The sequence below is a fragment of the Notechis scutatus genome, chromosome 1 (genome assembly GCF_049901735.1).
Source record: "Notechis scutatus isolate UNSWTSFEM ecotype Mainland chromosome 1, rNotScu1.2, whole genome shotgun sequence".
NCBI lineage: Eukaryota > Metazoa > Chordata > Lepidosauria > Squamata > Elapidae > Notechis > Notechis scutatus.
Window position 1 is genome coordinate 275,333,022 of NC_142009.1, and position 15,762 is coordinate 275,348,783.

The 15,762-nt window shown below is 39.4% G+C and overlaps 1 protein-coding gene across 1 annotated transcript in view; it reads right to left on the reverse strand.

The window, feature by feature from the left end:
• Window positions 1-15,762, reverse strand: part of STARD9 (StAR related lipid transfer domain containing 9) — a 97,551-nt gene that overhangs the window by 80,912 nt on the left and 877 nt on the right. The window contains exons 2-3 of the mRNA XM_026671282.2: window positions 9,411-9,480; window positions 3,505-3,621 (exon numbers count right to left, since the gene is read on the reverse strand). Of these exons, the coding sequence (XP_026527067.2) occupies window positions 3,505-3,621; window positions 9,411-9,480 (187 nt within the window). The remainder of the gene's footprint in view (window positions 1-3,504; window positions 3,622-9,410; window positions 9,481-15,762) is intronic.

A 15,762-nucleotide genomic window follows, 5' to 3' on the forward strand; every position in this document is an offset into this window, starting at 1 on the left:
GATTTGTTTTCATTTCTCTGCTGTCAAATTATTATTATTATTATTACCTTTATTGTCAGAGTACAACGAGATTGGCTGAGCCTCCCTACGTGCATCTCCACACACACAACTCAGTGAGGACAGAAGTCTCTAACCCAAACCCAATCTTATTACCCTACGTGACCTTGTTGCACAACGCGCTGGCCCTGCAAGACTAATACTATGTTGACATGAAGCTATTTTCCGTTCAGAAGTCTGACAACCCACAGATAGAAACTGTTCTTCAGCCTTTTGCTATGGCTGGCTATGCTTCTATATCTCCTACCCAATAGTAGGAGAGTGAAGAAGTGCTGACCGGAGTGTGAGTCTTCCCTGAGAATTTTCCTCACTCTTCTAAGGCAGCGAGCCCTAGCGATGTCATCTAGTGGTATCAGGGAACAGCCCACAATGTTTTGTGCTGTGCTCACCATCCTCTGTAATGTTTTTCTATCCGTGGCTGTCAAGCCAGCATACCACATTGTAATGCAATATGTGAGGACACTTTCTATTGTGGACTGGTAAAAGGAGGTCATCAGTTGTTCCACTTTATTCTTTCACAAGACCCTAAGGAAATGGAGTCTCTGTTGGGCCTTTCTGGCCACCTGGGTTGTGTTGATTTTCCAGGTAAGATCTTCGCTGAGGTAGACTCCCAGGAATTTAAAGGAGGAAACTCTCTCCACACAGCCCCCCTCGATGTAAAGTGGGGAGGGTTTCTCTCTTTTCTTTCAGAAGTCTAACACCATCTCCTTTGTCTTGCTCGTGTTTAGGTGCCGTTTTCTAGGCACCATGAGGATAATTTTTGAACCTCCTCCCTGTACGCTATTTCATCTCCACCTGTAATGAGATCCAATACTGTAGTATCATCTGCAAAATTAATGATACACAATCATGTGTGTACAGTGAATACAGGTAGGGACTGAGCACACAGCCCTGCGGGAAGCCAGTGCTAAGCTTCAGGGTGGTGGATATGACAAACCCAGCCCTCACTGTTTGTGGTCAGTCCCTCAGAAAGTCTTTGATCCAGTCGCAGATGGAAGAGGGAAAATCCAAGTCAGTCAGCTTTTAAATAAGGATCCTCGGCAAGATAGTATTGAAGGCCGAGCTGTAGTCAATGAAAAGCATCCTACATAGTATCCGGGTTTCTCCACATCGCTACAGAATGTAAGGCAGTAGTATGGCGTCGTTTGTCGACCTGTTCCCCCTGTAGGCAAACTGATGTTTGTCAAAGTCTGATGGGAGGCATGTCCTAAGGTGTTGGAGAACCAGTCTTTCGAAACATTTTTAAAGCAATATATTTATATAAAATAGTTTATGAATATTCTTGTCAATACGTAAATACTTTATTTGGAGATGTCTTTATCAGTTGTTGACTTGTGCTTTCACAAAAAATTACTCTTGTATCATATTAATCAGAAAATTTTCAGCTAATTTAATGACAATAGCAAACATTAAGCAGTAGTTAAAAAGTCACATTATTTTAAAAAGATTTTTGATTCCAATTTTTTAATATAAAATACAAATATAATATTGAGATAGTGCATAATATTTCATCTCTTTTTTATTGTTATAGTAAATAATGTATACAACAGTGGTGGGATTCAATTTTTTTTTATTGCCGGTTCTGTGGGCGTGGCTTGGTAGGTGTGGTAGGGGAAGGATACTGTAAAATCTCCAGTCAGAGGTGGTATTTGCCAATTCTCCGAACTAATCAAAATTTCTGCTACCAGTTCTGCAGAACTGGTCAGAACCTGCTGAATACCGCCTCTGGTATACAATATTATACTGATCAAATACACCACCTAATAACTTCGTCATGGCTTCTCACTGATTGAATTGGCCAAGCAGGACCGACCATATGGAAATGTAATTATTATTAATGGCTTGCAGGAATGGTACATGTTTTCTTGCTTTTTTTTTTTTAAGGGCAGACTGTTTATCTCTAGCTGTAGTTCTTCAAGTAGACACCCATGCACTCGATGGTCATAGATTTTCTGGCACTTGCACAGACTACTGTGGGAATGTTCTAAAGTGGAGCTTATTGGCAGATTCCACAGTTGTCATCCACTAAATAAGGTCAAAAGCAAGTTAAGTTTAACTTCTGTTCTTTGAACTAATACAGACATAAAATCTGTAGGTCACACTAAGGTCAAGGTGAGTTATCTGAATAATGGCAGTTTAAAAAACCACACTTACAGGTAAACAACCTATCTTCCTCTTTCATGTCTCCTTGAATTATGCATATAAGTAAATAGCAAATAATAGTCACTGAAAGTGAGGCATGCTTTTATTACAAGAGCTGATGTCAGTGGGTGGCTTTTGAAAAACATGTGATTTTATGTTATAACTTTCCAACTTAATATAATTTTCCAATAATGTCAAATCCTGGCAAAGTATCATGTTTCAACCCACAGCAATGGAAGCTGATTGTGAAATGTGAGCTGAGAGGTAAGAAGAATGATGAGCAATCAGCATCTCCAGTAAAAAGCTAACAAAGAAACAGAGCAGAGAAAAATGCCGTTCCACCTAAAGAAGTGATAGAGAAGGAAAATATGTTTTTCCTGAGATTGAAAACTATCCAGAATATTTTTTGATATTTGAAGAAAGGCAGTACTAATTTGCAGCTGCCACAACTCAAACGCCACATCCTCATGTAGTGTTGATTTATACATTGAAAGAAGCCATACCAGAGGTATGCTTTGCTTTGACATAATTCTGCATAAGAACATAGGATCCCTGTCTTGTCTTCCTTGTGCCTCCCTTACCAGCAAAGTCAGTTTACCACAACAACTTAAAGCAGGAAATTATTAGAAAACCAGAAGGAGACATATCCTCCAATGGGAGAGAGATGGAGTTCTGGAAGAAGCAAAAATGTTACTCCATATGGAAAGAAGTAGCACAGAGGACCAGTGTGAGGGTAGTGTTTGAATCATGGTTTTCCAGACATGGTAAAAATGGAAAATACAAACAGAATGGTGAAGGAAACAGCTGAGTCCCACTGGTTGAACTGGTCCATTGTTTTCTCTTTTTCCTGCATCCCTCCATTATATACTGACTGAATGATATGACTTTGCCATTGTTGGTGAGAACTTGACATCACAGAATGAAGAAAGGAAGCTATTCTATCTCAGAAATGTTTGGAAATGCTTCTAACCAAATCTTGGGACAGGCTTGGCATCTTGGTATTGTGAAGAACTGAGAACTGTAAAACTATTGGGTCAACAGCTGTAGCATGACATAGAAAACAGGCAAGATACCCTATTATTGTGCCCACTTGAGGAATCTGTATCTTTATTATCTTTAATATCAATTATGGTCAGCAGAGCAAGTGGTAAAGGACTCTACACCTCTGGATATTAAAATTTACAATGGGGGCGGGGAGACCAATTGCTCATTGCTAATGTTATTTCAGTTGCAAACATTTTTTTTGGTGATTTCCAAGAACAAAAACACAAGACAGAGAAAGGAAATGAAACTATTGACACTTACCATTTCCTGAGATGCATATTTCGGATCTTCAGGATCAATTGACCAATAGCAGTAATCAAAACCAAATGACACAACTTTTTCCCTTGTGCCCCAAACACTTTCGAACCTGTTGTCTACCTGAATTTAAAACAAGAAACAAAAGATGGTCCCACTTTCATAAATCTGTACCTTCAAGATTTATTATAAAACACGTGGTTTATGAAGAGTATATTTATATAACCCCAAAGCATGTTTAGATGGAAAGATTTACATCAAGTCCTAAACCTTAGTTAGAAAAATTTGTATATGTCAACTGGTAAAATTATTTTGCAATTTTAAGCATACAATGTAATTCTCAAGATGCTTCTCAAAGGCTGACATGGCCCTTTGCATGATGATAAGCTATTACCTAAGCTACTGTAACAGATGCCACAATCTGCAAGTTCCAACTTGTATTACATATTCTTATAAACTTTTTTCAAGAAAAACAAAAGCCATTAAAGGGAGTCCTTGACCTATGACCACAGTTGAGTCCAAAATTTCCATTGCTAAGTAAGATAACTATTAAGTGAGTTTTGCCTCATTTTACAATCTTTTTGCCACAAGTGTTGAGTGAATCATTGCAGTCAATAAGTGAACCATGCTATCATTAAATGAATCTGTCTTCCCCTATTGACTTTGTTTCTTGGAAGCTAGCTGGGAAGCTTACAAATGGTGATTACATGATTTGGGACAGTGTAACTGTCATAAATGCATGCCAGTAGCCTTCCTCTATAGAAGGAAAACTGCCCTGCCCTGATCAAAAAGGGTGATTACTGTGATTTTATTATATTTGTTGGAAGAAGAAAAAAACAGAGTGCTTTTATTCAGTCATTTCATTTCATTTCATTCACTGACCATCAAAACAAGAAAGTCACTATCGATTAAACCCCCCCCCCCCCCCCCCCCCACAAAAAAAAAAAAAAATTTTTTAAAGGTAAATTATTATAAAATAATTATATTATAACAAAATTATAAATTTTTTATTTTTTTATTTTTCCCCCTCTTTATCCCGGGGTACCAAGGGGGCGCGGGGCCCGGGCGGGCGGGGGCGCGCGGGGGCGCGGGGCGGGCGGGGCAGCGCGGCGGGGGGGCGGCAATGGGCGCATAGCAGAAACGCAGTAAAGCGCCTTCCCCCCCCCCCCCTACCTCTCTCCCCCCTCCCCCCCCTCTCCCAAATTTGTGCACTCCCCCAACCCCCTCCCCTCCCCCAACCCCCACAAACCAATTAAAAAAAAATTGTAATTTAAAATGTAAGAGTTTGGGGCATAGAAATTAATATAGTAAAGTATAATACAATTTATATAAGACAACTAAATGATTGTTTAAAATAACAGAATAGTAAAATAATCAATGTGAAATAAATTGAGCCATTATAAGTTGTAATTATCATTGTATCTAGGGAAAATGTAATGATGGAATATATAAAAAGAATAATCCATAAATTATTATGGTTTCAAAATTAAAAGAACTAAAAGAATTAGAGTCTAATTATAATGACTATCTATATTGTTAAAGTGACTCTGGTAGCTAATAATGAAAATAAGACAGAAATAAGACTCAACTGATGGTAAGGACGTAATATACTATTTATAAAGTAGTGATTACGTGGACAGCTGCATTGGAAGTTTCCAAATGGAAAATACCTAGGAGTTGTTTGAAAAAAATTACAATGTACAATTTGTACAACAAACTATGAAATAGTTATTTGGCTGCAATCATCAAAGTAGAATCAGACTGAGTTGATAGTAACAAATTGAGGTAGAAGGATTTGGTGTGGCCAGGTGCTGAGTGGAAATAGTATTTCCTAGAAAGCATCAGCATTGAAGGAGCAGTACAATGATTCAGTGTTTCAGCTGCACCTCCACTGCATGGGTACAATCTCTACTCAAAAGGGATGTTCTGGTATCTCGCACATACCTCCATAACTGATGTTGGAAGAGCATTGAATCTAGCCATAGGAAAAAACCTCCTAAATTTAGGGGTTGTTATGCTACTGAGATATCTGGCTGGGTGAAGTAAATGTACAGAATGGCTCAAAAGGATGTTTCTGGGCAAGAGTGACAAATCTGATTATAGCTCTAAGTTGATGTCACGGTGTTTAAGATCAGCTACTGTACGTATGTAGCCCATAAGGGTGATGGCTGCCTATGAGAAGCAGTAGGATTTTAATTTTTTATGCATTGCTCAATACTGGAAGCTGTTGGCTGTAATTAAAGGGACCAAACTAGTTGGAAAAAAAAGAAGCCTACACCAGTTTAAGAGGATATGAATCCAGGAGGAAGTTTCTATTTTGAATAGGCTGGATTCATGACAAAACACCACGTTTGGAACGCAGCAGCATACTTGGAAGATAAACTTCAAGGACTTAGATTGAACTCTTTCAAGGGGAAAAAAATGAGCTACAAGGGCCCAAAAGGATGCCAAAGAGGAGCTGAGTTTGGATCTTGGACAAGAGAACTTTGAGCACTGCCTGGATATACTAGGCTCCTAAAAATACTGTAGAACTGAAACTGTTTTCTGACATTGTTGGCATGGGGCAATTCTTCTAGTAGAATGTGAGTATTATGAGGCTAGATTCTCCTAGACAAAGAAACCAAGGATTATTTGTGAATACCTGCATTTTAATAGCTGCCTACTGCTAAATTCTACAACAGCATGCTACACAAGCAAAGCTTCTAACAGTCCTAAGAAACATGAAGATACTCTATTTTTAACAGCCACAATACAGAGTAACACAGAGAGCTAAGGAAACTGGGACAGAAACAAGGGATCTTGAGTTCCAGTTTTGTCTTAGGCACAAAGCCAGCTGGGTGACCTTGGGCCACTCACTCTCTCTCTGTCTTGGGGAGGAAAAAAATGGCAAACCACTTCTGAAAAAAATTGCCAAGAAAACTGCAAAGACTTATCCAGGCAATTGCCAAGAGGCAGCACTGACTCAAACACGCCTGCATGCAGGCTGATATAACATTCTTGGCTCCCTCACCTTAAGCTTGCTGAGTAGGAAAGAGGAGAGCAGAGGAAAGAGTTATTTCAAAGTTGAAACTATATAATTATGTTCGTTAAGCCTTTGTTCTATTAGGTACAACTAATCCTCATATTTATATTGGGTTAACAGTCTAAAGATTGTTTCAGGTTTACACGGTTGCTATCAGCAGAATATGTATAACATCAGCTTCATTGACAAAAAGTAGTATATCTAAGTAATATGCCATCCACTGTACAACCCACTGTAAAAAACAGGCAATTGATCTTCTGAACTTCCCAAAAAGACATGGAACACTATCTACTGTCCTCCTCCTAGAATTGGTGAACTAGCCCAACTCCGGAAAGAATTTAAAACAAGGAAATTACTTATCTAGTTCTTTGATCTCTGCCAAACTTTCTTCCTGAGATCTTTCAAACACTAATTATCTTAAGCAAATTGCCTAAAATAATCAGGCAGGCAAGCAGATACAAAGACCGAGCAAGAAATAGGAAGCATCTGTCCTGTAGAATTCCCACAGTAATCATGGTAACCCTATAATTCACTTATGTGTCTTCCGAATTGTAAGATATATTGCCAGCAGAAACTGATTTTGGCCCATTTTACTTTTTGACTAAGAGAGTACAGTAGCATTCAGGAGTCCCAATGTCTGGAAAAAAAAGCTCTGTTTCCCATGCCTATAAAGGAAGCCTTTAAGAATCTCCAAAAAGGAAAGGATGCAGTCTCTTACAGCCAGTGAGTCCTCAAGGATGTTAGCTGCAATTCAATACACATTTTTGTTACATTTCCCAGAAAATAGCTGCTATCATGTTAGACTACTATCAAGAGCAAGACAGGAAAAAAGTTTTTGAAAAACCCAATTCTGTAGTTGCTTATGTGCTTATTTTACTGTCCTGAAAGAATAAAAGATTACAGTACAGCTGAGATGCAAAAGAATAGAGCAACTTTGAGTCTAAAAGGAGGTCAATTTAGTATTTATTTTAAGGTTCCAAACATGTTTACTCTTTTTCTATATGGAGCACAGAAAGTCTGCCAATTTAAGCTTCTCTCACCCTCCACCTTTTGCGTTTCCTTCCTATTTTATTTTTGACTTCTACAGATTTTCCATACAATACACAACTGCAATTTTTTTTAAAAAATGAAGTGACTCTATTACCTCCCTTCCCCCTCATTGTTATGTCTGACTTTGTCCAGACAGACAATTAAAACTCTTTTAGTATTTTATATTGAATTGTCTTTAGTTTTTCTTGGCACGGGTTTCTTTTCAGATTCTACTCACTGATCAAATTAAGCATTTGAATCTACATACGTTCTAAACAAAATACCACAAAGTATTTACTACATTCAAAATTAGTCTTTGAATTTTAAGCTTTTGTGAGAAATGCAGTTAGTGTTTTCATAATCATTCTTCTAAGGAATATCTATTTAAGAAATAGTCACAGAATATCAAGAAGAAATAATGAAGGGAAAAAATATAGGAATTCCTCTTTTTAGTTGCACTGCCTGAAAATTACATTTAAGGATGTTAAAATGATCAGACTTTGGATTCTGCAGGCAAGTCTGGAAAAAATGAAACTCGAGTGCTTCTTTTCCAAGTAGATAATTTATATACTGTATTATACTGTATTCATATTTTCCTTTTCCTTCCAGAATTATTAAATTACATGTGAGATATATTATTTTCTCACCTATAATCATCCTGAAATGCAGCGCAATGGCTCAGCAGTTAAGACACTGAGCTTGTGGGCTGGAAAGCTGCCAGCCCAGGTTCGAGACCTGAGCAATGGTGAGATTCAAATAATTTAACAACCGATTCTCTGTCCTAATGACCAGCTGGGTAGGCGTGGCCATGGTAGGTGTGGCCAGGGGGTTTGACAGGTAGCACTCGGCCTCCTGCACCCCCCTGGGAGCAAAAATAGGTCGTGGAGGATGCACTGCAACCTCCGCGCCCCTTTTTGGGCCTAGTCCCTGCAGCCCCCTGGGAACAAAAATGGATCATGGGGGGGCCACACCGCACCCTCTGTGCCCCGTTTTGGGCCTAGTGGGCCTCCGTGCAAACCCCTGGGAACAAAAACAGATCACAGGGGGGCCACACCATACCCCCTGCCCCCCATTTTGGGCCTAGTAGGCCTCCCTGCACTTACCTGGGAACCACGTGGAGACTCCTGGAAGGGGTGAGGAGGGGAGGGGCAGGCCCAGCCAGCAATTTAGCAACCAGTTTGGCCAAAGTGGTGTGAACCGGTTGAATCCCACCACTGGCAATGGGGTGAGCTCCTGTTCTTGCCCCAGCTGCTTATGTAGCAATTCGAAAGCATGCAAATGTGAGTAGATAAATAGGTACCACTTATGTGGGAAGGTAACAGCACTCTGTGACATCATGCGGGACACATGACCACAGAAACATCTTCAGGCAGTGCTGGCTCAATGACCCTTGAAACAGAGATGAGCACTGCCCCCTATAGTCAGTAATGACAAGCGAAGTAACATCTGCAGGGACTCCTTTCTTTAATCATTCAGCAAAGTATAAATTTGTGGCAGGGTCAGGTTCATTCAATGAGTTTCATCTATGAATGGTGAGCTGAATCCACATATTTCCACTCCAACTGAAGTTATATCCAATTCTGTCAGCATAGTGATAAAATAGTGATAAAATACTCCATGTCTCTGATAGTCTAGTAAAACTCAAAGCTTGCTATGGAGGCTTAGGAAATACTCTATATTTGTATGTAGAGATCTAAGGTGATAGAAAGCAAAAGTACCACTGTATAGAGTCTACTGAACAATAATCTTTCATCCCTACAACACATCGATTATATTTGATCAAGCATCATACGGTTATTACCGGTATAATATTTTGCCAGCTCTAGCAAACTTTCAGATAGTGAATTAACAAAGAACATACCTTTACTTTTTTTACAGTTGCCACTCTATCTTCAATTTCTACAATTATTGCTCTTCCTTCTGCATGCTCTCTGTAAATATGACAACAAACAACTATTAAGGCACAAGCTTTTTTTTAATTAAAAGGCAAATATGGTAACTTTAAAATCTCATTTAGAGGAACAGCACTTGAAAGTACTTGTGGGTTCTTTGCACACGTTTCTGCATACTACAATGTAAGCATCAAAAGTAGCTGTTGTAGTCTCATCAAACTGACAATTGGACCAATCCACATTCTAAAACATACAAATAACACTTAAACAATCATAACAGGTGGGCTGTATGTTCCAGGTCAGCCCAGCATCTATTGAGTCACTTCATAATAGAGGCACACCCCTTCCCTTGGGATGCCAGGCCTTTTCCTCTGCCAATGTTCATGTTTGTTTCCTTCCACCAGAAAGAGCTCACTGCTCTGCAGTGCCCAGTGGCTGGATGGGACGCACCAATGGCAGTAAAAGGTACACTAGATGTGTATTTGCGGTCGTTTTGCAAAGAGAAACTATGCTTTATACTCTCCATCCTGGGGGCCAGTTTGGTGTCTGGTTGAAAGGCTACAACTGGAGAGATTGGGGCTCTAGTCCTCTCTTAACTACAAAGCCAGAAGGGTGATTCAGGGCTGATCACTCTCTCTAGGTCCAAGGAGGAAGACAGGGCAAGCTGCTTTCAAAAATGCTGCCAGGAAAACTTAACCAAGCAGCTCCTAGGAGTCCAGGCTGACTTGAAGACAGAACATATATCCTCATTAACCCATTTTGAATCCTTCAGAGATGGGAAAGACTCTGAAGAAACATCAAAGAAGAAGAAAGCAGTTCCAAGAGACATGACAAGTGAGTGCTGTCATATCTCTCAGTTGCAGCTGCTGACTCCAAGCTGAAGTGAAGACAGGTAAAGGAGCTGCTGTTCTTCTCCACTGCCCCTTCATCTGCTTCTCTTCCACACAAAATGCTAACATAAATCCAGGAGCGAGTTTTGACATTCACATGACCCTTGCTTATCAAATCCTTGCTCTTCCTCAATCCTTATTATGGAACATTACTGGTGGGCGCAGACATCTGATGAGAGGATAGGGAAACAAAATCAAAGGAATCTGCCAATCCCTGTCTGCAATATGTAATCAGTCATGAGGAAGCGAATTTTATGCCAGCAGAAGGACTCATACTAAATGAACGCTATGATTAAGAAAAACTCTACCCTTCACCTACACTCATCAATTTACATGATTTAAAGTTTGTTAAAATCCTTTTGGGCCTGGATAAAGTGACCAGGGCCCATATGATTGTGAGCTTGGTCATCTGTTTATTAGATCTATGTGCCTCCTGCTTGGCAAAGGCCCCCTTGAAGGTGACAAGTGGTTGGGTTTTGATGGTGGTGAACTCTTCCCTTGAGAGAGAAGGTTGTCCCTCTATCATATCTCTTAAGAAGTTAGCACTACTCCTAAAAAAACAACCCATCACTACACCCAAACATATTGGGCAATATTCATTCAGTATTCAACTTTTCCTTTTGGGGAGAAGGTTGTTGAGAAGGTAGTCCCCAAGGTAGAGAATCCTGGAGAAAGCAGATTATCTGGACCATGTTCAATCTAGTTTCAGACCTGGGCATGGTCCTGAACCAGAATTGGTCTCTGGTGTGAATAATGGGAGGTGGGGGGAAGAATACATAAATCCTTGCTCTTCTTGATGGCTTTCAATACAATCAACCATTTTATCCTTCTGCACCAACTATAGGGGTTGTGGGTGGGCAGCAATGTATCATTCTCCTTGTTCCTCTGATGCATATTCCAGTTGGTGATGATCAGGAGTGAGAATTTCTGCTGTTGGATATGGTTTCCACAGTTCCAGAAGGATTGGTATTTTTTCCACTCCTGTTTAACATCTATGTGAAGTTGATGGGTAAGATCATCCATTGCCATGGGTGAAGTGTCACCTCTGCTTCTGGTAAATTTTATGATGCTTTTAACATTCTCAGTGTTTGGAAGCTTGGGGGTTTGCATAAGGAATCAAAGATTAAACCCTATCAAGACTGAGTGGCTCTGGGTCTTGAGGCCTTGGGTTCTGGAAACTTAACATATTTGGTGCTAAATGGGATGTCACTACCCAAACCAGACCTTTGTGCAATTTAGAGGTCCCTCTGGACTTATCACTCTTGTTTGAAGACCAGATGGTTGTCTTCACCAGGAAGGCCTTTGCAGAAATTTGTGTTGTATGTCAGTTCCATCCATTTGTTGGATCACTGAGCTGCCAGTCACTTGCACTCCAATTATCTCCCTAATGGATTGTTGTAGTATGACCTAGATGGGGCTGTCCTTGAAGAGCATATGGAAACTGCAGCTTGTACAAAATAAATCAGCTTCAATAGTTATGTGTACTCCTCAATTAGTGCATCTTGAATCTATGTTCCACAAGCTCATTTAGTTGCCAGTTTACTTCTGGGTGCAACTCAATGTGGCATCTGGGTCTGGTGAGACCCAGATGTCACATTGATAAATGAATATGAGGCTTTGTGTATGCATGAAAATGCTGACATTTTTTAACAAATCAAAGTTGTGTCGGACTATTACAAACCCTGGGGTTCCCCTATCATAACTCATGAAAGCAGGAATAGTAAAGGCTTTTTGAAAAAGATGCAGAGGGCATGGCTCACATTGTCAGAGACCAATAATGGATGGATGGATGGATAGGTAGATAGATAATCTTAATTATCACTTTTTTCTGGCACACATTAAAAAATGAAATTCTGATGCCTGCTTTCATACACATACACACATAAATGCACATATGCAATATATGCAATATACATATATATAAACATACACATATTAATCACAGACCATTTAGAATACATAGCAGAAAAAGAATTTCGAAAGTTAACAAGATTGATAGTATATGGCAGTGGTGACTAACCTTTTTGGGCTCCTGTGCCAAAAATTGTGTGCATGCATGTGCGTGTGCGCACTTGCATGCCAGCACCCAGAAGGCAATGTGTGTGCCCCCCATGCCCCCTGTGGATGCAATCCCGCCGCTGCCTCCCCCTTACTTGCACTACGCCTCCCAACTGATTTTTGGCCCGTTTGAGGCCTTTTTCGGCCTCCCAGAGGCTTGAGGAAAGGTTCTGTAGCCTTTGCAGGCCAAAAAATAGGCCCATTTTGTCACTTCCGGTATTTCTGGAAATACCGGAAGTGACAAAACAGGCCTAGTTTTTGGTCTGCAAAGACTGCAGGAGCTTTCCTCAAGCCTCTGGGAGACCGAAACAGGCCTCAAACAGGCCGAAAATCAGCTGTGAGGCATGCATATGCGCAATGAGGTAAGTTTGCCTACGGCTTGCGTGCCGGCACAAATGGTTCTGTGTGCCACTTGTGGCACGCGTGCCATAGGTTCACCATCACGGATATATGGTATAAAGCGATTATAGAATGTAGGTTCTGCTTCAGGTACTTCGAAGCCTCCTCCCAGAAGATAACAAAGAAAACTGGCCATGGAGAGGATGTGTAGCATCCCAGACAATACTGTGGACCCTGGTCAAACAACCTTTATATGCTATGTGCTGGATAGAAGGAAGTGAACTTCCGATAATCTTTACTGCTGTCCAATTTTCTATGTACACTGTACACAGCCAAATATTTTCATCATTCTTACTAAAACATCCTATTTTCATTGTCAGACTTCACTAGACATGCCAATGCCAATTCTTCACAAAAGTCAACCCCACATAGAGTAACAATAAGAACAGTTGAAGTTTCAGAGATTTAGCTTAAAGATTCAAGTTACATTATTGCAGGCAACAAAAATGACATGTCTGTCTGTTGCCTGGAATCAAACCCTTAAATCTACTTCCTCCCTCCCTTTCAAGTCAAAATACTGTTTGCTGTTCTTTTCCCAGCTCAGAGAGTCAGAAATATCTCTTTAATGTCTCTTTAATATCTCATTATGGTTTCATCTAATCTGGAAATTGTTGATTTCTCTTTACTAGCTTCAATCTTTATACATCCACACAAACTGACATATAAATCATAGTTTACATAACAATACCAGATATTTCCCTTAGCCTGCCCAGGCACTAATTATGGCTGGGTTTACATAACAAGCTAAGTTGTAAAGTTTTAGTGCCTTCTGTGAATCTTCCTGTCAAGATTTATAAAACATATAATCCATTTCAGTGTGCTGTAGAGACCCAGCCAACTATAATTTAGTCAGTAAACCAGAAGTAAGCAATTCATTGTTTTTCAAACTTGGCAGCTATCAGATGTGTCGACTTCGATTCCCAGAATCCCCCAACTGGAGTGGTGTAAACACTTACATGAGCACAGCTGGAGATGTAGGACTTTTTTCTCTCTAAAGAAGCTTCAAACTATTCTTTTCTTTATTTGTATTTGTTTATACTCCTTATGAAAGCCTAAGGCAGAACACGCAGTAACTTAAATATAGTGCTTAGAGAGCTGCAATTCTGCACATAAAAATGAACAAAAGTAAGTATTTTAAGATGTTTCCTTGTTTCTGCCAATTAAAGCTTAACTGCCTTAGAATGTCAACATAACACTGCAAGGCTGAGAAACTATCTTGCCTATAACAGTGAAAAGTTATTTATAATGGCCAAATAATGGCCAAATGTCAGAAAATATGATGTAGCCATTGAGCTGCACCCAAAACAAAGACCTGACAGTATACAGACTGCATCTGTTTTACTTTTTTGTTGTTCCCTTCCCAGAGGAGGGATTATATTGTTTGTCACACATATTTTGTACAACTCCAAATTTTTCTTTCTCCTAACTCCCCCAAGCCCCACAATACAGATGTTCTTAATTATTTTATTACACACACATGTTCATACAGAGAGAATAGCCAATAGTTATGTGAGTTAAATTTGTACTGTAATTTGGTAAGTCAAAATTATTGTTCAGTAATAGATAAATATCAGGTTTGAGGGTATGTGGAATTACTTAATAATGAAGCTCAAGCCACAAAGCAGGGGAAGAATATCGGGTAGGAAAATTACAGAGGGTTAAATGACTCATTGTAAGGTAAACCTCAAATTAGCTACAGTTTAAATTGAAAAATAAGGTCTTTCATTACTAAATAAAAGAAATACCTGGGATAATTCACTCTAGTACTGAATCTGTTCAGCAGAAGTTGAGTGCTAGAACAAAGAATTCTGAAATTGTTCAGGCTATAAGGAAAAAAAGAGTATTTGCTTTTTGGATATTTTGACAGTAACAAACTAAGCCTAGATAATTACTATACAGGTAGTCTTTGACTTATGTCCACAATTGAACCAAACATTTATGTTGCTCAGTGCAACAGTTAAGTGAATTTTGCCTCATTTTACAATCTTACAGTTAAATGAATTGCTGCAGTTAGTAACACAGTTGTTAAGTGAACCTTGCTGCCCCATTGACTTTGCTTGTCAGAAGATTTTAAAAGGTGATCACATGACCCCAGTAAACTGCAACCATCATAAATATGAGTCAGTTGCCAAGCGTCTGAATTTTGATCACATGACCATGGAGATGCTGCAACAATTGTAAGTGTGAAAAATGGTCATAGGTCACTTTTTTCAGTGCCATTGCAACTTTGAACGGTCACTAAATGAACTGTTGTAAGCCAAGGTCTAACTGTATTCAAAAATAAGGTCAGTACTTGTAAAAAACATGGTACTCAGTGACATAAAATAATTAGCAACAAAAATGTATTGAATAGGGCAGAGATGACTGGGAAGCTGATGGGAGCACCCAGTTCCAAACTGTGACACATTTCACAAAACATTTATTCAAGCAAAGGAAGATAGATGGAAGAATCACATTTTCTCATTTTTTAAAATGGAAATACAGTCTTTAAGGATCTGGACCTTCACATATAACAAGGATATTTATTGTGTCCATAAACTCTAGCTTGGAAAGACTTCATATCTTCCTTGGAAATACATCTAAATTAGTTATCTAGCCTGATAATTAATAATCCTGATTTCAATGACAAATCCCCACAAGGATTGCCTTCCCATAACATACAGATAGTGGTTTACTGTCCACGGATTGAGTTTACACACAGCATTCATTTGATTCAGGGTACCATAAACACAGTTGAAAAGTATGGCATATAAACAAAGCATAGGTTACATCTTGGAATTCTTTTTTTTTTTTTTTTATATATTCAATATTACTAGAAAGCAGAGGCAGAAAATGCCTCGCATTTCTTAAAAAGTAGCGAAAGAGAAGATTTGTAGTTCAGGGTTGAACATTAAGCTCTGCTTAGCTCTTACAGCCTTTGCACGTTTTCCTAACCAAAAGCAGGCTTGCCTTGTTTGGTTACGCCGTGTAGTGT